Below are 23,105 nucleotides of genomic sequence, written 5' to 3' on the forward strand. Positions count from 1 at the left end.
TGATAAAATTTTCTTTTCATTTAAATTTTACTAAATTAAATTTTATGCTTTTGAATATCTTAAATTTGAAATGGGTAATTTAAGAGAATGATTTTCGCTCTATCTTTTATATGAACCTTTTTTTTGCCCCCGGTTTAGTTTTTTACACTGACTTCCATCTAAATTTTATGTTAAGTCTCCTAGTATTCCATGCATATGAGGATATTTCATCTTTACACTATGACTTACATTCACACACCAAGTAATCAACCAAATTATCTCAGTTCTACTAAGTGCCTTTCCTGTCTGGCTGGTTTTTGGAATTCGATATTAGAACGTGTTTTCACAATTCACACAATCAACCGCCGATCTTTGAACTAGTAAGGCATAGTAGAAAACTTTAGACTATCATATCACGACCAATACAATTTCACTCGTTTATCGAGTTATAAACGTAACTACACATGTTTTCGACTTTTTCATTATACGAGGTACATGTGTAAACGAGGTGAGCCCAAGCTCGACAATGCTCCCGTTAGGATCTTTTCAAGCTCTTTTTCTAAGGCTTGGACTCGAATTCTGAGTTGATTTTTCAAACCACTCGTTTATTAATATTAATTAATTTATATATGTTTTTAGTTAGTTATACATATTTTGAGAAAAAAAACTTAAAACGAGCCTAAGCTCGGCTCGAGCTCGTGTATTACCTTAAATGAGCGAAACTAGGCTAGAGTGTAAATTAACGCACAAAGGTCCATACCCGTAAAACTTGAAAACATGCAAGGCTCGTTAAGGCTCGACGAGTCTAAAAAACTTCCCATTTAATGCTCAAGCCGATAACTAAACGAGCTTTATTCGAGGCCCGAGGTTGGAAAGCTTAAATTAACTCTCCCGCGGCTCGTCTCGTTTGCACCGCTAATCCGAGGACCGCTATTGACAAGTCCATATAATCCAAGACCTATGATTTAAACTTTTAATAATAATAATAATAATAATAATAATAATAATAATAATAATAATAATAATAAGTTCATCTCGCACTCACACCTAACATGATGTTTTCATTAACAAACAAACACGATAAAGCTTTGTTTTATCAGTCCGATTTCACCACACAACGTAATTTACCGTCACGTAATTCCGTCATTAATAATCAATCTGCTAAACAAACATCTGGCCGTAGAACTAGTGCTCTTTCGTTAGCGATTATCAATTCAGTTTAATAAATAATTAAATCGAAGGTACGTACGGTACAGATTTCATTTCTTTGTATCAAACCCTAACAATTGGATTGCATTTGTTTTGTTGATTTGGATATGTATGATTGGATTAAGTTTTGTGGAGTATAATTATTGTACTGGATGTTATGTTATGTAGATTAGGTGTTTGATAAAATGCTTGTGTACGGAATTAATATTATGTGATTAGATAACTAGTGATACTGATGGTTTGTTAGTTTGTTTACTTTTAGGTGTTTGATAAAAGGCCTGAATGAAATTTGTATGTGTGTGCTGAATAATATTATGCTATTGAATTTGACATATATCTATGTAGTTATTAGTTAATATGGAAAAATATCATATATCGGTTATTGTGGTGGGATATCGGTAATTTTAATATCATGCAGAATTTATATATATAGCAGTTTAACAGTAACAATTCAGTATACTCTTGTACTATTAACAAATTATCCTTTTACAACTTGCAAAACACTAGCAATTGTAGCAAGTAGTAGCTGATTAAGACTCAAAACACTAACATTAAACACTAAAAGTTGAAAACTAAGACTTAAAACGCTGATATCGAGAATATTGGTGAAATATCGCCGATATTATCGGTACTGATATTTTGACCGATAACCGAGATACCACCGATATTGATTACATAGAGTTTGATTTAAGTGCTTGTTGATGTACTGTATGAATAACTAGATATTACGAGTTCGGGTCCTCGTATGTTTAGGAAGCTATTTAACATAAATAGATTAGATATTGTGGAGATTAGGTGTTTGATAAAATGCCTGAATGAAAATTGTAGTGGAAGTTAAACCTGATTAGTATAAGTTTTGTTTATAGGTATGTTTATCGGTTTAATAGTTTGATTTAAATGCGTGTTTATGCACTGTTTGAATAACTAGATATTACGAGTTTGGGTCCTAGTATGTTTACGCAGTTATTTAATATTAATAGGTTGGATAATATGAAGATCATATGTTTGATAAAATGCCTGAATGAAATTGTTATTGGAAGTTAATCCTAACTAGTGAATGTGTTGAAGTTAAAGGGAGTGAACCGTGATTCGTGAAAGAGTCAAGAGATAGGTTTAATTTATAAGTATGCTTATCGGTGTTGTAATTCGATTTAATTGCACGTTATTAGGAGTTTGGGTGGTCGTATGTTTAGGAAGTTATTTAATATAAATAGATGGTTACGGCTATATACATCCAGGGCCTGATTTCCAACAATATGCCAGGCATTAGTTCAAATTACCTGTCAGTGTTAATCGAATATACTAATACACTGAAATTACACTTGGTATATGGACAAACTGGAAATACAACGAATTTAATGTGATTTCCCCTTTAATGATTGCACACTCCCTGTTACTTTCTAAAAGTTTGGCATATGTCTAAACCAATCTGTATTGCTATCGTAGAGTTTTGTGATTGCGAGCCTAAAGTATTCGCCTGGTCCTGATAAATTGGATGATGAACTCTATACGGAAGCTGGCTTCATGTGTGATACTTGACTTGGATGGAACACTTGTAAATACAGGTAGCCTTTTATCCTTGAAATCTTACTTTATTTTTGCTTTCTGATGTGTATATAGTTGTTGAACCTTAAGTTGTTGCTTAAGGGGCTGTTTGGCAACCTTGTGCTGAGCCATTAAGAGGCCTAGCCGATTAAGAGGTAGCCTCTGAATCGGTCAGCATGTTTTTAAAACTTACCCGTTAAAAGGATCCGTGGACCATTACAAGGTGTCTTTTAAGTGAACTAAACACACTCTACCTCTGACCAAGCAGCCCCTTAATCAGCATGATTTCAAAGGTTAAGCTGATGCATGACTTGATATTCATTAGCTGAAACATATCTTTACGACAGATGGTATTGTGAGTGAAATCTTGAAAGTTTACTTGGTTAAATACAAGAAGAAATGGGATGGGAGAGAAGCACAAAAGATTATTGGGAAAACGCCTATAGAAGCTGCAGCTGCTATTGTTGAGGATTATGGACTTCCTTTGTCAAAAGAAGATTTGCTTTCAGAAATTTCCCCAATGTTCTCTGATCAGTTATAATCCTGCCTTTGCTGTTAGTTTTTTACTTATTTAGACATAATCTGGATGGAAATGTTTGAAAAACCAAGTTATTATCACAAATGGTATGGAACATTAGATACGTGTTCTGATTATATTTTTCATACTGCTAGATGGTGCAAACTCAAAGCTTTACCGGGCGCCTATCGTTTGATTAAACATTTGAGAGGCCATGGAGTGCAAATGGCATTGGCTTCTAATTCTCCAAGAGATAGCATTGAACAAAAGATCAGTTATCATCCTAGTAAGTTGAAGATTAATTATGATAAGCACATTGAATCATCTATCTACAAGCTTTTAGACAAGTTGGTTACATATTTTAAGTTGTTATCTTACAAGTTCCTGATTTCAGCTTGGAAAGAATCCTTCACAGCCATTGTTGCTGGTGATGAAGTAAAAGCAGGAAAGCCATCTCCTGAAATGTAAGATGAAACATGCTGAGTTGGTCTAGTTAGTTTGTGTCTTTTTATTATAAAGTATTAGATGACGGTTCTCATCTTTAACATTGTACTTTTTTTCCATTATCAGATTCCTGGAAGCAGCAAAGAGGCTTAGCATTGATCCTTCCAAATGTCTTGTCATTGAAGATTCACTGTAAGTTTGATACACATACACCACCCCTGACACAACATAATACTGTCACGTTAGTCACTTTTAGTAAAGGTATACGGCCTTATAACCTTTTACAGTCCGTATAACTATTGCAGACCACCTTTGGCCCGATTAGTTAGGGTCAATATTGATAATTCTAGCTAGTTTGGGTCAATATTGGTCAATGATGGCTAGTTAGGATCGATATTGGTCAGTAATGGCTAACTAGAGTCAATATTGGTCAACTAACAGCCATGATGACCATTAAGGCCCAATACGGTTAATTAAATCATGAATGAGCCAATACACCACACTAAGACATGTTAAGATCTATAATGTGTTATTGCTCATTATCATATAGCGTGATTAACTACAACCTTATATAACCCTTCAAGACCTAATTTGACATAATAAAGACCATAATGGGCCATTAAGAGCTATCAATACGGTGCGTATGATATTACAGAAATGTTATACGGCTTGTATAACCTGTCATGGGTGTGTGGATAGTATGTCAGTGGTGTGCTTATAGTCTGATCCTTCAGAAATGAACTAAAACGCCTGTCAACTGTTTGATAAATTGCTAGCTCAACTTTTAGAAAACAATTTTGTACACCCTTCTGTACATAAAGAGATGACAAATTGTTAAACTGAAACCCAGGAAACTGTTTTTATGCTTATAAATTGTCTTCTTGATGTTAAAATGATTATTAAAATAGCAATGATGTGTACACGTCAGGCCAGGTGTTGCTGCTGCTAAAGCTGCTGACATGGAAGTGGTTGTTGTACCATCTCTTCCAAAACAATCCCATCTTTACACTGAAGCCGACGAGGTGATCAATTCACTTCTCGACCTACGTCCTGAAAAGTGGGGCCTACCTCCATTTGAAGATTGTAAATACTTCTCACTAATTTATACATATTCCAGTAAACTCACTTATATGTCAGCTGTATTCACTAATTTAATGTTCTTCATTTTCAGGGATAAATGGTACTTTACCCTTAGAACCTTGGCATATAGGCGGTCCCGTCATCAAAGGTTATGGTCGGGGCTCAAAGGTGCTTGGAATACCAACAGGTTTCCCCACCTTCATCTTATCTTCACTTGCATTTATCTTTTTTAAAGTTAGTATGTTTACACCAATTCTGCACATAACCAACGACCTTTACCGTTTCAGCTAATCTATCAGTGGAAGGGTATGCAACCGTTGTTTCTGAGCATCCTGCGGGTGTATATTTTGGTTGGGCCAAATTATCAAACCGGGGATTTTACAAGATGGTTATGAGCATTGGTTGGAACCCGTACTTTGATAACACCGAAAAGACTATAGTGAGTATAATCTTTTTAAACATTATATTTATCTTAAAATTATAAGTTTTTAACCCGTGTTTTGTTAATCCTTCCTTTTTTAAATTTAGGAACCATGGTTGCTTCATAAGTTTGATGAAGATTTCTATGGAGAAGAATTACATCTTGTTATTGTTGGCTATATTCGACCCGAGGTAGAGATAAATCCTTACCAAAATAATTTTGAACTAATCCAATAAGTAATTTAAATCATTAAAAAGTTTCATGATTCCAAGATGAAGTTGTGTTGGTTCAAATATGGGTTATGATTTTATTGTGATGGATGACAGGCCAACTTTCCGTCGCTGGAAAGCCTTATTGCTAAAATAAACGAAGACGGGAAAATTGCTGAGAGTGCGCTTGATCTTCCTTTATACGCCAAGTACAAAGATGAGACATACTTCAAAAGCATTGCACTTGCTCAACAAAATAATTTGTGACATTGATTTTTTATCACCATACAAAGATGATACATACTTCATGTTCCATTAACAGATTTCCATGTATTGTGGGTTATATATTTAAAAAAAATGTAATCTGGACTACTAAGAATGATGCGTTTTCGCAAAGTAATTTGATGTTTATTGGGACTTCAAGTCACCCAGTTTTCCGAGAGTACGAATTGTGTATTTTGAAAGAAAAAAAAATACTAGTCCCTTAGGAGTAGGATGATGCATGTTGGCAAAGTAATTTGATGTTTACAGGGTGTTTCATAAGCTTGATGATGGATATTAGGTCTACTATTTTGTAAGCATATAGTTACTAAACTAGCTCATAAGATGGTAATGGTTTGTTCTTAGATGCTCTTATAATTGTGACTTGGTGATATTTTCGGCGATAAGAAACTAAGGGTGCTCGTGATTCGCTCTTTGGCAATTTTATGTCAAATTATAAGCTAAACTGTTAGTTATGATTGTTATGATTTTGATCACTGTAAATCAAGACTAAATTGTTGAAAACTAAAACCAAACCGTTAAGGGGAGAGAACGGAAACGGCACGGGTGAGGGGATTGATACAGTACTACCCATCTTTCATTGTCAGTTTCTTTTAAACTCGGCACCACCATCTTGTCTCGGGGTTCAAATTCAGGTATTGGTGACTAGTAGCGTACACATGACTGACAAGTGTACGGAGGGGACCAAAAAAACTTTTTGCAGCATACGACCCGTATAGCCATATACAAGCCGTATAACTGTATAAGACTTAAACTCCATTAAGTCTGACACAAACTGACAAAACTCTGGTCCTAAATGGCTCGTATAACCATATATGAACCGTATAAACAAAAAGTGGTGTGTGAAGATCCATGGTGGTGTATGAAGATCGTATGCAAAAAAAAAGTCAACCCGTACTAAAATAAGATTGACAACCTTTTGTTTTCCCACATAAAGTACCTTTATTCATCTAAATATAAAGTGTTTACATCAAAGTAAAGGACAACCGAGCAACAAGCTGCGTCGCAATCTCCTTTCTGGAGTAGCAAAACTCATTCTTTTAATCACTACATCGATAGATCTTGGAATCATAATATTACTATTCATGATCCGTTAGATTCAGCTAAAAACTCAATCTTTTAAACACTACATCATTAGACTCAGCTAAAAACTCAATTCTTTTAAACGCATATGACCCGTAGGACTCGACTAAGTAACCTTACAGCTTAAGGCTAAAACCAAAAGTTACTAAGTTGACATAATTTTTGCAATCGAGTAAGTAACCTCACTGCTTATGACCTGTTGGACTCGACTAAGCAACCTAACCTATGCAATCGAGCGCTCATATTGTTAATTTTGGCGCTCTTATAATTAAATCAATAAATTCTAGTTACTGAGTTGACTCAGTGAAAATGGAGGAGCAACAGCAGCTCGTAGAAACCGAACAACCGACGGCCGATAACCAATCGGAATATAATTATTATCCGGCAGCAATTCGTTTGGATATTCCTCCTTACAAAACCTACCATTTTTATAAACATTTTAGAGCCTCTAATAACCCTAATAACTTCCTCAAGGGCGTCAAATGGGTAAATACGATTCAATTCAATAATATTGTTGCTTAATGTATAGAATATTTTGCTCGTATTTTAATGATTATTATTGATTGTTTTTGGTTTAGGTCACCAGATGGTTCGTGCTTTTTGACGAGCTCTGATGATAATACTCTTAGTCTATTCACATTGTAAGTTGTTTATATAATTAATTAATTAATAATTCTCACTGCTTTGATTGTTTCAACTTTCAAGTGCCCTGGTTAAATCAATTTCACCCCCGGTGATGCAAACGAGCTGGACGAGGACTGAGCTAGGCTCGTTTTGACTTCCGAGAGCTCGAGGTCGGCTCATTTTGACTTGAGAGAGCTTGAGTTTGAGCCTGGCTCGTTTCGAGCTCTTTTTTTAAAGCCTGAGCTCGGGAGCCGGTTCACTAGTTCGAGTTTGGCTCGTTTTGACTTACTCATCTTGAGCTCTTTTTCTGTAGCTCGAGCTTGGCTTGGCTCTGTGACTTACGAGAGCTCGAGCTCGGCTCGTTTTGACTTGCCAGAGCTCGAGCTTAAGCTTGCTTCGAGTGTCGTTTTAAACTTTTAACAAGCTCGAGCTTGGCTTAGGCCTCGGCCTGTGTATTATTTATTAATAAATTTATTAACACTTTTAATTACTTTCAATAAGGCGCTGCTCGTTTCAAGCTCTTTTTTTCGGGCTCGGGCTCGGGAGTCGTTTTCACAAGCTGGAGCTCGGCTCGTGTATTATTTAGTAATTAATCTATTAGCATTTTAAATTATTTCCATATTTTCGAGAAACCTTAAACGGGCCTAACATCGAGTTGAGCTCGTGTAAGCGTGTCACGCCTTAAACGAGCCAAAGCTCGACTCGAGCTCCGTTGTATAGTTTGAAGTTAATGCGTAGAAGTCTAAAAGAGCTAAAGTTTAAAAATACACAATTAAGGCTCGATGAGTCTAAATGATCTTCCCATACAAGACTCGAGCTCGGGCTCACTAACTAAACTCACTTTATTTGAGCTTTTTATTGATCTGATCTTGAGTGTTTCTAGAGCAGTCCCCTAATTTTTACCCCGTTGACCATGAGGTTTATACTTTATACATTTGTTATCAATCTTTTATTCTTACGCAGACCAGATTATGAAAACAATGCAGATGAAAATATTTATTCTTCAGCTGCTACTGAAGGTTAGTTTATAATTTATATTTCATAATTACAGGAAAGCTTTAGTATTTTATGTCTCATCATACCTGTGATTTGCAGATTCGTTTCCTGCGAACCTTGCTATAACTGAGGGAGAATCCATATATGATTACTGTTGGTACCCTTACATGTCTGCTTCAGGTGCATCTCTTTAATGGCAATCCTTTTCCGTTATTATTAATTTTTTTAGTTTTATTTGCATGTAAATCGTCCTTTAACCAGAACTATGCACTCTAATTGTATTGTAGATCCGGTCTCTTGTGTGTTTGCAACTACAACGCGGGACCATCCTATTCATCTCTGGGATACGAGTACAGGCCAGGTGCGTCATCATATCTTTGAGTGAATTAAATTTTTCACTGATATCTTAGAAATATTATCTATGTATTAAATGTCACTAAATGAGCATTACAAGTATGTTTTATATCATGAATACTTTTTGTGTTATATCATATTATGAAACACTTCATTTAAACTGTAATTGCAGTTACGTTGCACATATAGAGCATATGATAACATGGATGAAATAACTGCTGCATTTTCAATTGGTTTCAACCCCACAGGGACTAAGTAAGCTTCTACTTACTGTAAGAAACTAAAGCTGCAAAACTTTAAAGGATTTATTCAGTATTTTTTATAATTCTGGTTGTCACCTTGTTCTAATGTACAAATTATTAGTTAGAAAATATTGATGCTGAAAAGATGTTGTAAATCAGGATATTTGCTGGTTACAACAAGTCCATCAGGATATTTGATATTCATCGTCCCGGTAGAGATTTTGAACAACATTTAACTATTCAAGGAAATAAGGAAGGCCAATCAGGTTGGTTATTGGTCACATGTCCACTTTAAATAATTCTTCTAATGTTAAAATAAATTTTAACTGCAATCATACATTCGTTGCTTTCAGGTATCATATCTTCAATTGCCTTTTCTCCAAGTCACACGGGGATGCTTGCTACAGGGTCATATAGTCAAACTACCGCAATACATAGGGAAGATAATATGGAACAATTGTATGTGTTACATGGTCAAGAAGGTGGGGTCACACATGTAAGTTTGCTACAGGTTTGCTTCTAATCATTATTAAGAAAATCACTAATATTGCTACAGGTTCAATTCTCCAAAGATGGAAATTACCTTTATACAGGGGGGCGAAAGGTATAATTACTGTTTTTTCATTATAGTAATTAGTTAAATTCCTACTTATTATTATATGCTATTTGTGTAGGATCCGTATATATTATGCTGGGACATACGCAAGACTGTTGAAATTGTATACAAGTAGGTACCTTTTTTTCTTTAGTAATATTTACAAATGATTATATATTCAAGTCTGATGTTTTCCTTTGTTTAATATTGTTAGGTTATATAGGTCGACTGAGACGACCAATCAACGGATACAGTTTGACACTGAGCCCTATGGTCGACATCTTGGTACTGGTGGACAGGTATTTTTGTAAAATTTTCACTTATGACTAAACTCTAGTGTAATTCTGTAACACATTCTAGTAGATTAATTATTTTACAAAATGTGAATGTAGGATGGTTTGGTACATATATATGATCTTCAAACAGCCACAGGTATATTGTGCGACAAGAGTTTCCTGACTAAACTAAAGGGAAAATTCTATAGGGTGGCAGTTAGACCTGCAATGCTATATGGAACAGATTGTTGGGCCATCAAGAAGGCACAAGTGCGGAAGATGGAGGTAGCAGAAATGAGAATGCTACGTTGGATGTGTGGGCACACAAGACTAGACCGAATAAGAAACGTTGTGTTTCGCGAGAGATTATGGGTGGCGAACATAGCAGACAAGATAAGAGAGTGGAGATTGAGATGGTTTGGACATGTAAAGAGAAGACAGACGACGAATCCTGTTAGATCCGTAGAAAACATTACTATAGAGGGGAGGAGGGGTAGAGGACGACCGAAATTGACTTGGGATGAGAGGATTAGGCATGATTTGATAGACCTAAACCTCTCCGAGGACATGGTTGAGGATAGAAGTTCGTGGAGAAGTAGAATTAAAGTTAAGGATTTTTAGAGAGAATTGAATACCTTAGGGCTTAGACTTAACTTATTTAGGTCACATACCATAATGGTATTTCCCTTACATATATTATTATTATTATTATAATTATTATTAGCTTTTTTATAGCTGTCAAACTGTGATCTTTTTATTAATATTATTATAATTAGTAGTAGTTTTTATATAACTGTTAAACTTTGATTTTCTTTATTTTGCTTCATACACATGTTCTTAGAGCCGAGGGTCTCTCTGGAAGCCACCTCTTTATTCCTTTGGATAGAGGTACGGTGTGCCTACATCCCACCCTCCCCAGACCCTACTTATAGCTTTGCTGTCGGTGGGATTTTACTGGGTATGATTGATTGATTGATTGATATGATCTTCAAACAGGTCAATGGGTCTCGAGCTTTCAAGCTGCATCAGGTACTACTATTTCGCACTTCTTATATATATTTTTAAATGAGACTTAACTAACACGTCTGTAATTTTAATTTATAAATGCTTTGGGTGCAGACACGGTTAGTGGTTTCTCTTTCCATCCGTTTTTGCCAATGGCTGCCACTGCATCAGGACACCGAAGATTTGGAGCTCTTGATGACACCGATGGTGATTTGAGTTTGACTTTATCAGGTATATTTTTCTAACTCTTTTACTGATTAATTCCACAAACGAAATTATAATATGATTTGGATTCATTAAACCTCATATATACTTTTACAGTTTTAAACAATGTTCTTAATACCATTAGTATATCTCCTGCAGATGACGAAAATTGTGCTTCGGTTTGGAGTTTCTCTGTTTACTCAGCTGAGGATTATGCTGCAACCACCGAGCATGTTGACTCCAAAAGTCAATTTGATCAAGAAAACTCGTTCGTAGACTCTTGATCTAAAGGTCAATTTTTTCGTATTAGCAATCCATATTTTGGAATGTTGCAAGTTTTGTAGAAACAATGTACATTGAAATTGTTGGAGAATGGTTTTTACTTTTTATTGTCCATGCTTAAGATTATGATCCGTTTTCAGCTTTTATTAATTGAGTCTTATGTATTTAATCATCTGTCTTAATTATCGTTAGTCTGAAACTACATGAGCTTAGGTTCTAGATGTCTCATTATGTTTGGCGAAAATGATTATAGGGATATTAGAGCATTCCCAACCCATTCCCTATATTATTGTGAGGAGAGTTTATAAATTATAGGGTGAGGTTTTGAGTGGCTGTGAGTGTAAATTATAGGGTGGAGAGAGAAAAGATAGTGATTTTTTGTAAATTTGGGGAAACTTTGTTTGTCCTTATTTATTTTTCTAATATTTGTTGAATTGGTTGTGAGTAGAGGAGAGAGAATACTGTAATGATAAATGTATAAAATAATATTATTTAATTGAACATGAAAGAGAAATATAGTGTTTTGTAGTGTAATTATAAAGATGAGGATGGAGATCCGGATGAGAATGCTCTTAGTTTTCAATACTCAACTTTCACTCGTTGCCTGATACGAAAGGTCATAACTCATACGGGTCAAATGAGATTGTTCTCTCAAACGCATACAGGCTTATTTCATGACTACATGATATATAAAAAATATCAAAAGTAGGACCCACCCCTGTGTACCCAAGACCCGGCCCGGACACTTTACCCTTTAAGAAAGAAACATGGACCTAGGACCCTACCCTCTAAATAATAAACGGGCCAGGTATGCAGGGTACAAAGCTAATCGGGTACACAGTGGTTATACATATATTTATCTGTAATAAGTATAAAAACATATTCGAAGCAGACATATGAACTAAACTTAGAAAGTCAAAAACAGTTTTACATCCATCAAATCTTTAACTCCTTGAATCAAATACAGTACATCAAGCAATACAGTTCTTGATTTATGTAAAGATAAAGAAACTATGTTTAACCAAGTACTTGAGCGTGAATTCATGTTGCTAAGTGCGAAACATGTTCTCACCAAGTACTTGAGCAAGATAGAGGGTGGATCCATCTGGGATAAAGTAGTCTGCAAGGGTGAAGGTGTCCTCGTTCAGGCGCTTATACGGCAAAAACAAAACCTGTCGACCCCTAGGAATGCCATTCCGGGACTGAATCATGGCTTTCACAGCGCGAATGGTGTCTGTGCTTTCGACATTTAGACAAATGGTCTTCTGAGTGACGGGTAACTGGATGTAAATCGTCATCGACACGCTTCTCCTCATGAATGCATCATCCACAAGCCAGAAGGTGACCTCGTGGATGTCGTAATTTGACAGGAAGCAGTTGTCGTCAAGCTCCTCTCCAGGACGGACCAGCTTCTTCCGCTCTAAGGAAACGCCAGCCATTTTTTCAATCGACTTTTTAACTTTTTTGATCTTGCGGTCGTTAAGAACCAACCAATGGTTCTCATCCGTTTCATCGGTGGACTCCAAAAAAACATCGGGTTTTCGTTTAGTCCCCATCAGCACAAGATCCAGGGTGGATCCTTCATCAATGTTGTAGTCTTCCATCGTGCATGCTTTATTATCGAGTCTTGTTCCAGCGAAGAATAGCGTCTGCCTGAAGGGGAGAATACCTTTCTCGCAGCGGATCAGGTGCATCAAGTCGAAAATTTCACTGCAATTATTAACTGCCAGGGTGATGGTATTTCCATTATTGACAACACGCACGAATATCAGCGTCGACCACCACTTTTCCCAGTACACAGGTTCGGGGATGAGTTCCCAACGAATGTCACGGTTGTCAAGGCTGTAAGTGTGTCTGGTCTTCGCCTTAACAAGATCAAGCGTGTCGGAGCCGTTAACGTCATGAGTGATGGTTTTGCCTGTGGTGGGCCTGATGACCAGCAGCATCTATATAAAGAATCAAAGAACATATCACCCAAATGTTACATAGGCCTGTAAACGAACCGAACGTTCGGTGAACCGTTCGGCGGGAAGTTCGTTTATTTATTAAACGAACGAACATGAACATATGTTCCGTTCGTTTATTTATGTTTGTTTATGTATTAATTGAAAATAATTAATTATTATCTGGATGAATCATCTAATTAAATGTTTTATATTTTTTTAGTTTGTGTTCATTTAAGTGTTTTCATTTATGTTTGTTGTGTTTACTTACATTTGTTCATCTATATTCATTTATGTTCGTTTATCTTTGTTTAGTTATGTTCCCTTAGATTACAAACAAAGAAATATAAACGAACACAAATGTTCTTTTTTAAAATAAACGAAAATGAACATAAATATCTGTCCGATTAAGTGTTCGTATTTGTTTAAAGTTACATGAACGAACATATGCCCTTGTTTTTGTTTGTTCGATTCGTTTATAGGCTTTCATTAGTCACATTGATGAATACGCCGGTCTCAATCTCATCCAAATGTACAAAACATACAAACAAAACAAATGTAACATACTTGATCCAAATGTACAAAACACAAACATGCTACTATTCGAAAAGTCACCATGCGAACAAAACAAGTAATAAATCGGTACCTTTGTGATGACGGAAGGAAGGCACGAACAGTTGTCAATGTTGCTGCATTCATGCGGCATTACTTTGATCTTGGCCATAACAATATCGAACGTGTCCGAGCCTTTAACCTTCAAAGGGAAGGCCTTACCTGTGGTTGTGGTCCTGATGAACAACTTCATCTATACAAAAAAAATTAATAATAGTAATAATAAAGGAAGAAAAGATCAAATAAAAACCTATACATAAATCCGACGTACGTACTGTCTAGTGATTTTCGTAAATAAATCCCCATCAATCGAAACAACGACATCTCATCAAACGATTTCAAAATCAAGCAAATAACACGCAGAAGAAATATAAATCGTTACCTTTGCCATGACAATGATGATGGAATTGGAAGGAGATAAATGAATTGGATGTGACAGTAGTTTATTTATTATTTTCATTGCAAGGGCATGTTTGGGATTGACTTTAGTTGAGTGTTTTTTTAAAAATCAATAAGTTAAAATATATTTGACAATCATAAAAATCTTTTTTTATTTTAGCTTTTTGAAATCCTAGCTTCTTAAAATGACTTTCTAAAAAAGCTAATAAGCATTTTCTAAACTCAATCCCAAACATGCCCTTAGTAATTTAACCTATGCGTTCTCCCAAAAACAATTTCACACTCCGTCCAAATGGGACAGCTCTTTATTATATGTTTGACTCCGTCCCGTATGTTAACGAGGTCGACAAACATAAAATTGTCTAGGTACCCCGTACGCAGGAGGTGTTATATGTGGGGATTTAAACTGGGTTTCCATTAAAAAAAACTTAGTTTTTCTACCACTACACCATATTAGAAGGACGTCTCGTATAGGCCCTAATCTTAAAAATATGCATGTGTGAAATTTTAAATCTTTATACTCCTATAAGCAGAGGTTATAAAAACATTTAAAGAACTTATATCTAAATATCTAAGTATCTAATTGTCTACCAGAAAATCTTACGTGTCGCTCTCACGTTGCTTCCCCGTCCTTTTAGAGCCATCAAATTGTTTATAACTATGTGTTACGCTTATTTGTAATTTGGTGCTTACATGTATAACCTCATATCATGAAGAAAATAAACTAGTTATGCTAGAATTATACAAAATAGAAGTTGAGGGTGCTAGTTGTAACTTGTAATTTATTTAACTAATATATATATATATATATATATATATATATATATATATAACCTTAACCATAAACCCTAGTCCTCTTCTCCCTCTTGCGATCGGCATCTTCCCCCCTTGGTTCGACCGAAACACACCACACACACATACATACAATCAATCTTGCAAGCTTCTTGAAGGTTTAAGGTGCTAACTACGTAAACTAAACACTATATCTAATCTATTCTATGAATATTTGCATCATTAAACATATTAATCATAAACCCTAAATGCTAAATATATTGATTATTTATTGAGTTAGGGTTGTATGCATGATTATTAGTTCATAGATTAATAGTTTGTTGAGTTTTTGATGAAAACTGATGCTGGACAGATTCATAATTGCATGTTAAAACAACTATAACTTGATGTTAACGATGTGTTTTGAAGTGATTATTGATTCTATGATGTAGTAGGTCGTGTCTAGTGTCTAAAGAGTCTGAGTTTGTCATTTTTGAACGTGTGAAAGTTGGTTTTTATTAATTTACAAATCTGTTGTGCGAGTCTGTTTCGGGAAGCCTTCTTGTAGGCTGTTTTGTAATTAGTATATCTCAAGTCGGGTATATAAGGGAGACATTGATGTTCATACTTAAAGTTTTGACCAAAGTATATATTAGAGATAATGGAGGAGTTTATAATGTATTTGGGTGAGTTTAAATTAATAATATCCATAAGGAGTTTATAATGAATGCAACAATAGAGTTTATGATAAAGTTGAAATCAGAGTATAAAATCCTCTAATCTTGTTAATAGTTGCTTGTTTATGCGAGTATAGATTAGAATGATGCTCAATTTATGTGTTTTTGTATATATACACTTGCTGCCTTTAATTTTTATATATATACTGTTTCTGTAAATCGACAAAGGAAGATGAAGGATTCGGCATATTCGATTCGGGTGGTTTTGATTTGTAGTTCTTCATCTATGTATTATAATCAATTGAGAGTAGTTTCTCTATAGTTGCTGCGTTATATACCACCACCAGTAATTTGCTATCGATTGAATGAAACACAAACTAGATATCTCTTCACCGATTTCAGCTTCGTTCACTGAATTTTCTCAAACTCAATCTTACTTTCAATCAGTTTCTGATGCTGGTTTGGTTTTTGCCCCCCAACTGCTTGATTGAATGAACTTTAACTAAAAAGGATACTTCTTTTCCACTTTTTATCTAATCAATATTTTTTTTGTGTTATATGCATATATGGAGATCAATTTAGTTTACCTCATTTGGTTTCTTAATTAGTTTCTTCTTATTTTTAGATAGACATGTTACTTTATATGTAACCAGAATTTTCAAAGCATAGGCTTTTTTTCTTCACACATACAGAGGAGGTCCCGGTTTATGAGATGGATGATTAAGAATTCCAATTTTGGGTTTCTCAGTTGCAATCTTTGGTAATTACCATCTTCCATTTTCTATTCTATTCTTATACTGTATTCGTGACAACTACACTTCACATATCACAATATTTTTGCAGTTTTAATTTGTGGTTTTCTATTGCTTATATTTTGCACTTTTGTAAGTCATGCAACGCGCAGAGAGTTGTCAGAGGACCAAAAACTGTCAAATTAAACATCTTGCAGGTATGTTACAATGATTCTTATAATTTTTTTTGTGAAATTTTGTTTTTAAGTAATTCGGCTTTAAACATGAATACGTTATCCTAATATTGTTAGTATATATAAACTTTTTAACTATATGGGCTTTGAACTTTGCAGGAGTGATACAAATGAAGAAATTAGGGTGTCCAGAATTGGTGGAGCAGATCTAGATAGCAATCGACCTGGTGATTTTGTTTTGTTACTACTAAGGTGATTTTAAACAACTCTAAAACTAATTTAGATATTTGATTATTTTGTGTATTTTAAGAAATGAGTTGTTGCAGGTGGCTACTTGGCATTCTTTCAATGGAGCAGAAACATAGAAAGATGCTTGTAATGGGAACATTTTTAAACCGCGTTGACTCGATATTGACCGTTGTAGCTGGCTTTAGTGTAAGGGATCACTGTACCTCATATTAAGGTAATTTGTTTATGCATTTATTCTTAATGTTCGTTGTCTTTGCGAGTCTAAGTTAAGGTTTAGGTTATGGTCGCATGAATCTTTTAGATAAATTTTGCAGTAAAGGAAGCAATAAAGAATTGGTAAAGTGGGAAACCTTGCTTTGTAAAAAGACAACTCACTAAAATTTGGTTAGTTAATTGTAACAAGAAACAGGGGCTTATCAAAATGCAAAGACTTGTAATATTAATAATATTGGTGGTTTTGTTATGTTCATGTGTTTTTTTCTGTGTTGCTTCTGTTTCATAAGGCAATCTCCATTAATGGCCAAAGAAAGATTCTTATTTCTGGATCGTTTCATTACCCAAGAAACACTCTTAAGGTAAACTTACCAATTTGCTTATTTTTCTTTATTAATTGCTATCTAGAATTAATTTATGAGAATTTATTATTATGCTTTAGATGTGGCCGGATCTTATTCAGAAGGCAAAAGAAGGAGGGTTTGATGTGAATATGTGATTCAAACTTGTCACTACAACAATATTGAGCGTTAGCGGCGACATGTCGCAGATAAAACTTTTTGTGGTGATTTTGAGTTTGTCGCCGCTAAAACTCTGTTTTCTTGTAGTGTGTGTTTTCTGAAATGGGCATGAACCACATCCCGGTTAAGTAAGTGCAATGTTTTTGTACCAGGACCTTTTATCGAATCGGTCGTCTTATCTGTGGGCCCGTTTTTAATATAGTTGCACTTTTTTATGTTACTTTGTTTGAGAGGTAAAAAGGATAAAACTAATTATGATTTTTCTAATGTTATAAAGACAATAAACGAGTCGTGTGTTTTATTTTGATGGTGTGTATTTATAAGTTATAACATTAACAAAATATGTAGTTTGAAAAAACAAAGGATGAGATTTTGAAAGAAAAATATATTTTAATCCGGCCAACCGCTCTGGTACAAATATAGGCGGTTCATACAGACTCAATCGAACCCCGACTATGTAAAAAGTATTGTTGATTTTATTTTATTTTGTTTTGTTTTGTTTCTTTTGGCAGTATTATTTGAAGATAGGTATGATTTAGTGAAGTTCATTAAGCTAATTAAGTAAGTTGGACTCTATGTTCATCTCATAGTTGGTCCTTATGCTTGTGCTGAATGGAACTTTGGGCAAATACTTTTTAAATTCCATAAATAGCAATAATATATTAATATTCATGTAGTTTGACAAGTTTATATATAAAGAATACTTCTCTTGTCAATTTCACTTTCAGCGGGTTTCCTGTTTGGTTGAAATATGTTCCAGAAGTTAGTTTCAGAACAGATAATGGCCCTTTCATGGTTCGCGTCACTTTCTCATAAAATTTTAAAAAATGGTAAATTTTTTTAAAATGTTATTTTCTGGGTATATTAAATTTAGCTAGCAATAATGATTATATATGTATAGGCTGCAATGGAGCACCAAGTCGAGCTTATACAAACTGGGCCGCTCAAATGGCGGTTGGTCTTGGAACTGATATACCGTGGCTCATGTGCAAACAAGATGATGCTCCTGATCCTGTGTAAGTTCATCATTTAGTTATGCAAGTTTTTTGAATATGTGGACTTTTTTTTTGTCAATTACTTTCCCACATGGCTATTTTCATGTTTTATTTTTCAAGTGGGCTTTTGAATAAAAAAGTAAAGCCATGTATGGTAAGGAACAAGATGATCTTCTAAAAATGTATCTTTTGCTTTTTAATTGAATGTATTAAAGTAAAATCCAAAGTCTTAAATTAAGCGTGGGTCGGGTGGGTAAGGCAATGGGTTGAAAGTTAAAACAAGCCAAATTGGGATCATAATCTGAATGCATTTATGTTACATTCTAAAATGAGGTTACTTGCCATTTTGTACTAGGTAAGTCGATAAGATGTTTTCAATTATTTTCTTTGAAGGTGAAATGATGATTTACTTTTCGACAATACCGTACCAAAAACGTGTTCAGGTCAGTTTCAGATTGAATGATAATTATTTATTTAATTATCTGTTGGATACATGCTTCAGAAAGTATTTAATTTATGTTTTCTATTGTAGCGTGTAACTAGAGTAGCTATATGGGAGCCAGATTGTTTCGGGAGTCAAACCTGAAGCCCAACCCTGACATGAGACAAGCGTAAAACGAAATTTGCAGGTTTGGGTTTGCTATATACAAGTTCGGGGAGTTTTCGGATTGACCCGCAAACCCATTTAACTAAACAAATTGTGTTTCGTTCAATTTCGCGGGTTTGCGGGTTGAGCGGTTTAACCCATTTTTTTTTTCTAAAATGTGTTTTATGCAATCAACTAAATCGCTTGGTGTGCTATAGTAGAATTTAGAGCTCAAAAGAAATCAACAAAAGATTTTATAATTAAAATGTAATTTTTTAATATAAAATTATATTTTTTGTTATAAAAATGTAAAATTATAGTATTATTTATAAAAAAAACAAGAAAAAAACAAAAGAACTTTCAGGTCAATCTGTGAATATGTGTGCCGAATTTGGTTCACGTGTCTGGCAGGACTTTAGGGTTCAGGATGCGTCCGGGTTCGTATCATTTTTTTTGTATTCCCAGATTGCCCCTTGATATAATTTTGATTCGTATGCAACATATGACCATTTTGACTTTTATCTGGTAACAAACAAATCTGATCCAAATTGTTGATTTATATGATTTTGATAAAAGTTTAGGCTTCTGGATGTGGTGCAGGTATTTTGGACCAACAGTTTATTTTTGTATTAGCTTCGCAACCAACGTTGAACCTTCTCATGATCCAATTGATTCCATCTTATCAAGTCAAATTACCAAATCAACAGGTTACTTGAAACTGGATGATCATGTAATCATCTTTTATTGTCAAAACTGAGATTGGAAGGGCTGCTTAACCGTTGTAACATTTTTTAGTTATAGGAAATCAATACTGTTAATTATTGATGGAACCGTTACTAATGGTTTACTTTAGGTGCATAATAATTTTATAATTATTAATGAAAAGATGCACAAGTCGGTTCCTGATGCCGATGTGGCGATGTATCTCAGGTAAATTATATTTTTTTTAATATTTAAAAGTGTTTATCATGTATGGTTTAAAGTTAATTTTTTTTTAATTTGCAGGCGATAATGAAAAGCGTTGTGGCGAGCACTTCGAATTTAGCTAAAGCGGTCAAAATTTTGCTTATATGGTTATTTCAGTTAGTGAGGTAAATTACTTACAACTTTATTTTGTTTAGATGCAGTTATTTACTTACAAAATAACTCTTCAATTAGATCCCTAAATCTAACTAAAACTTAGAATTCTCATTCTACAGTTTACTACAAGAAGCCTTGAACGGTCACAAAACGTATTTCTAACATAAAAGCACTAAGGAGTTGAAAACCTTTTGCACATACTCGAGACATATGCTACATGCTTGTAGACGTTCATGTTGTTTAGCTTTTTTATTTTGTAATTACGGGACTTTTGACTCTGTGAATTATTATGCAGTATGTTATATTTGTGCAGGCCTTGCTGGATGCTTGGATTGCTACTCATTTTTTTTGTTATCGATCCTGGGGTATGGAATTAAGTCAATATAGAATCGGCTTTTTGTATATCCCAAAGCATGATGGATTGTTACTCACTGGGTTATTGGTTGTTTTGGATCTTAGCGGGTATTTTGTTTTTAATATAATTTTGATTTTTTATAAAGGTGTAGGGGACAAACCCCATTTTACTTTCATAGGGCTCAAATGGTTGTTTCATTGTTTTTTTTTTTTGCTCTTTGGGAAAATGTCCTGATATCTTAGAATGCATTTGTTTTTGTAAGTTTCTTCATTAATTACTGAATTATCGTCACATTCCAGTGTTGATATTCCCCTCCACCGGACGGGTATAGTACTAGTTGGGGAAGGGTTAGAGCTGATGCTTGGAATAACTAATACCGTATTATATTAAGGGTTGTTTGAGGATTATAAAGCAATTGTAATGTTTAATGTTGGTGGTGTGGTGTGTGAATCATAAAAGTGGTAATCCCCAAGTGGGTTGTGTTTTTAATCGAGTCTCCCTGAGTATAAATTGGAATCTAGACAATTTTATGTTACTGGTATGTCTTAGCTAGCTATGATTATGTTTAGAATGTACAGCCTTTCAAATTATCATTTGAGTATTTTTTAAAATATTAGTCAATATCCAATATCCTATTTCACTAGCTTAAAAACCCAAGAGAAGAGAAGTAGAATCAAAATTTGTTATTACGATACCGATCTTATCCATACATATAAGGCTATAACTCATTCGTAAAGTTTGAGGGAAGTCACATGAATTCTCTATATATAAGGATTTGTTATATTTATTCTTTATACATTTTACAAATGAAAAAATATAAAATCTGTAATAAAGAAAATAAGAAATATGTTATTTAATTGTAGATTAATAGACATAAAGAAAATATGATCGCTTTTATATAAGCTCTATCTTATATGAATGTTATTTTTAAACGATTTAATTTTTGTATATGATAATAACTAGCAGCGTAGTATATTAATCGTTTGCTTTTTATAATCGGGATACAAGGGGTACTATAGGTTACTCATGTATTTTCAGCGGGATTACTTGAGTGTAAAGGAAAGGAGAGATCAGTTAAAGGAGCGTCTTGCTTCGGACTTGGAACTCTACAATGACGTTGTCGAAACCTTGCGCTTGCTTAAGAACTGGTTATGCGGGGAGTGCATGGCCCTGCATGCCTTGAATAGGCCTTGTCTGTACGGAAAAGAAGTTGTTAAATGCACCCCACGTGCAGGAGGCGACTTTGATTTTATTGTGGGGATCCCTCAACCCCGCGATTCGCAGGTGGAACTTGGGAGTGGTCGGTCTGAGACGTTTGTGGTAGATGTCGCTCTCCTTGAGCGCGTCCTCGCCATTCCTATTGCCACTGTCAAGAGTATCCCGCCCGCGTGTCGCATGGTTTTTGCCCAGGATTTGTCAGGGGGGCTCCATAAAGTGGTGGATGCCCCGAGGTCTATTGAGGCTTGGGTTAAACTTTTGTTGTTGCCTCGTTGCACGTTACGTGTTGTCAAACCGGCTACTAGGCAAGAACGAAGGTCCGGTAACAGGAAATCGCTTCAATGTAGCTCCATTATGCGGGCTTTGGCTGTTTGAAAAGATGGGGCAGGTTTAGAAGAGTTGGTGCTACCGCTCCTTGAATTTCCAGTGATGTGGGATTGCCAACAAAAAGAAGAGGGAGGGGGCAATATCAAGCAGTGCCTCCGGAAGGTAGCGGACGGCCATTACACAGCGGCGATCAAAGTCCTGTCTTCATCCGGGGTTGCACCTGCCGGGGAGGATACTTTGAGAGCATTGATTGATAAACATCCTGTGGTGGACCCCCCGACCATGCCCTCCGTCGTGCCATCGGAACCAGCCTTGCAGGTGGACGGTGATTGTGTGTTGGAATGTATTAAAACCTTCCTGAAAGGTACATCTTGTGGGAGGGATGGTTTGCGGGCCCAACATATTTTAGACGCTTTCTGTGGCCAGGGGTCTCCGACCGCCTCCGGGCGCATAAAGGCCATCATTGATGTTGTCAGCTTGTGGCTTGGGGGGCTTTGTCCAAAAGTTCTAGCGGAGTTCATTGCTTCGGCACCGTTGACCCCCCTGTTAAAGCCTGACAATGGAATTAGACCCATCGCAGTTGGGCCATTTGGAGAAGATTGGTGTCGAAAGTCGCTATGCGTAAAATAGGGAAAAAGTGGTATTGGAGAAGGTTTCTTATCTAGGGGATTTCCAATTCGGGGTTGGGATCCCTAATGGGGCAGAAGCGGTATTGCATAGTGCTAACAGATTTTTGAGCGCGTTTCATTCTGACGGGTCCCTAGCTATGCTCACTGTTGATTTTTCTAACGCCTTCAACGAGGTGGATCGGACGACCATTCTCAGGGAAGTTAGCTGCATATGTCCATCCATCTTCCCATGGGTCCAGTTTTTATATGCCCGCCCCGC

The 23,105-nt window shown here is 35.4% G+C and overlaps 3 protein-coding genes and 1 pseudogene across 3 annotated transcripts; 3 read left to right on the forward strand and 1 right to left on the reverse strand.

Annotated features, from left to right (window-relative positions):
• The first annotated feature begins 1,035 nt into the window (after positions 1–1,035).
• On the forward strand, positions 1,036–5,871 carry LOC143534932 (bifunctional riboflavin kinase/FMN phosphatase-like). The gene is made up of 11 exons (XM_077029298.1): positions 1,036–1,220; positions 2,635–2,753; positions 3,081–3,267; positions 3,406–3,536; positions 3,645–3,714; positions 3,821–3,886; positions 4,623–4,777; positions 4,866–4,961; positions 5,062–5,213; positions 5,303–5,386; positions 5,522–5,871. The coding sequence occupies exons 2-11, from the start codon at positions 2,684–2,686 to the stop codon at positions 5,669–5,671; spliced, it is 1,161 nt and encodes a 386-aa protein (XP_076885413.1). The 5' UTR covers positions 1,036–1,220; positions 2,635–2,683; the 3' UTR covers positions 5,672–5,871.
• Positions 5,872–6,994: 1,123 nt separating this feature from the next.
• On the forward strand, positions 6,995–11,578 carry LOC143534933 (uncharacterized). The gene is made up of 16 exons (XM_077029299.1): positions 6,995–7,253; positions 7,347–7,410; positions 8,357–8,412; positions 8,489–8,569; positions 8,677–8,750; positions 8,916–8,998; positions 9,145–9,251; positions 9,339–9,481; positions 9,542–9,589; positions 9,660–9,712; positions 9,795–9,879; positions 9,973–10,012; positions 10,852–10,884; positions 10,975–11,091; positions 11,224–11,355; positions 11,469–11,578. The coding sequence occupies exons 1-15, from the start codon at positions 7,079–7,081 to the stop codon at positions 11,346–11,348; spliced, it is 1,284 nt and encodes a 427-aa protein (XP_076885414.1). The 5' UTR covers positions 6,995–7,078; the 3' UTR covers positions 11,349–11,355; positions 11,469–11,578.
• A 648-nt stretch (positions 11,579–12,226) lies between these two features.
• Positions 12,227–14,157, reverse strand: LOC143534934 (polyubiquitin-like). The gene is made up of 2 exons (XM_077029300.1): positions 13,936–14,157; positions 12,227–13,292 (listed from the first exon to the last, which is right to left on the reverse strand). Exons 1-2 carry the CDS (start codon positions 14,092–14,094, stop codon positions 12,396–12,398), a joined length of 1,056 nt encoding a protein of 351 aa, XP_076885415.1. The 5' UTR covers positions 14,095–14,157; the 3' UTR covers positions 12,227–12,395.
• A 2,864-nt stretch (positions 14,158–17,021) lies between these two features.
• Positions 17,022–20,249, forward strand: LOC143534966 (beta-galactosidase 1-like; annotated as a pseudogene).
• The last annotated feature ends 2,856 nt before the right edge of the window (positions 20,250–23,105 follow it).

The sequence above is a fragment of the Bidens hawaiensis genome, unplaced genomic scaffold (genome assembly GCF_021521415.1).
Source record: "Bidens hawaiensis isolate Kalapana, Puna unplaced genomic scaffold, B.hawaiensis_p1.1 tig00010382_1, whole genome shotgun sequence".
Classification (NCBI taxonomy): domain Eukaryota; kingdom Viridiplantae; phylum Streptophyta; class Magnoliopsida; order Asterales; family Asteraceae; genus Bidens; species Bidens hawaiensis.

Bases quoted from the DNA above. Each gene is read 5' to 3' on its own strand.
- LOC143534932 (XM_077029298.1), top strand. From the start codon at position 2,684: ATGATGAACTCTATACGGAAGCTGGCTTCATGTGTGATACTTGACTTG. The intron at 4,778-4,865 runs GTAAATACTTCT...CTTCATTTTCAG, and splicing joins CCTACCTCCATTTGAAGATT to GGATAAATGGTACTTTACCC. The intron at 5,214-5,302 runs GTGAGTATAATC...TTTTAAATTTAG, and splicing joins ATAACACCGAAAAGACTATA to GAACCATGGTTGCTTCATAA.
- LOC143534934 (XM_077029300.1), bottom strand. From the start codon at position 14,094: ATGAAGTTGTTCATCAGGACCACAACCACAGGTAAGGCCTTCCCTTTG. The intron at 13,293-13,935 runs GTACCGATTTAT...TTCTTTATATAG, and splicing joins TTCCTTCCGTCATCACAAAG to ATGCTGCTGGTCATCAGGCC.
- LOC143534933 (XM_077029299.1), top strand. From the start codon at position 7,079: ATGGAGGAGCAACAGCAGCTCGTAGAAACCGAACAACCGACGGCCGAT. The intron at 9,252-9,338 runs GTTGGTTATTGG...CGTTGCTTTCAG, and splicing joins AAATAAGGAAGGCCAATCAG to GTATCATATCTTCAATTGCC. The intron at 9,880-9,972 runs GTATTTTTGTAA...ATGTGAATGTAG, and splicing joins ATCTTGGTACTGGTGGACAG to GATGGTTTGGTACATATATA.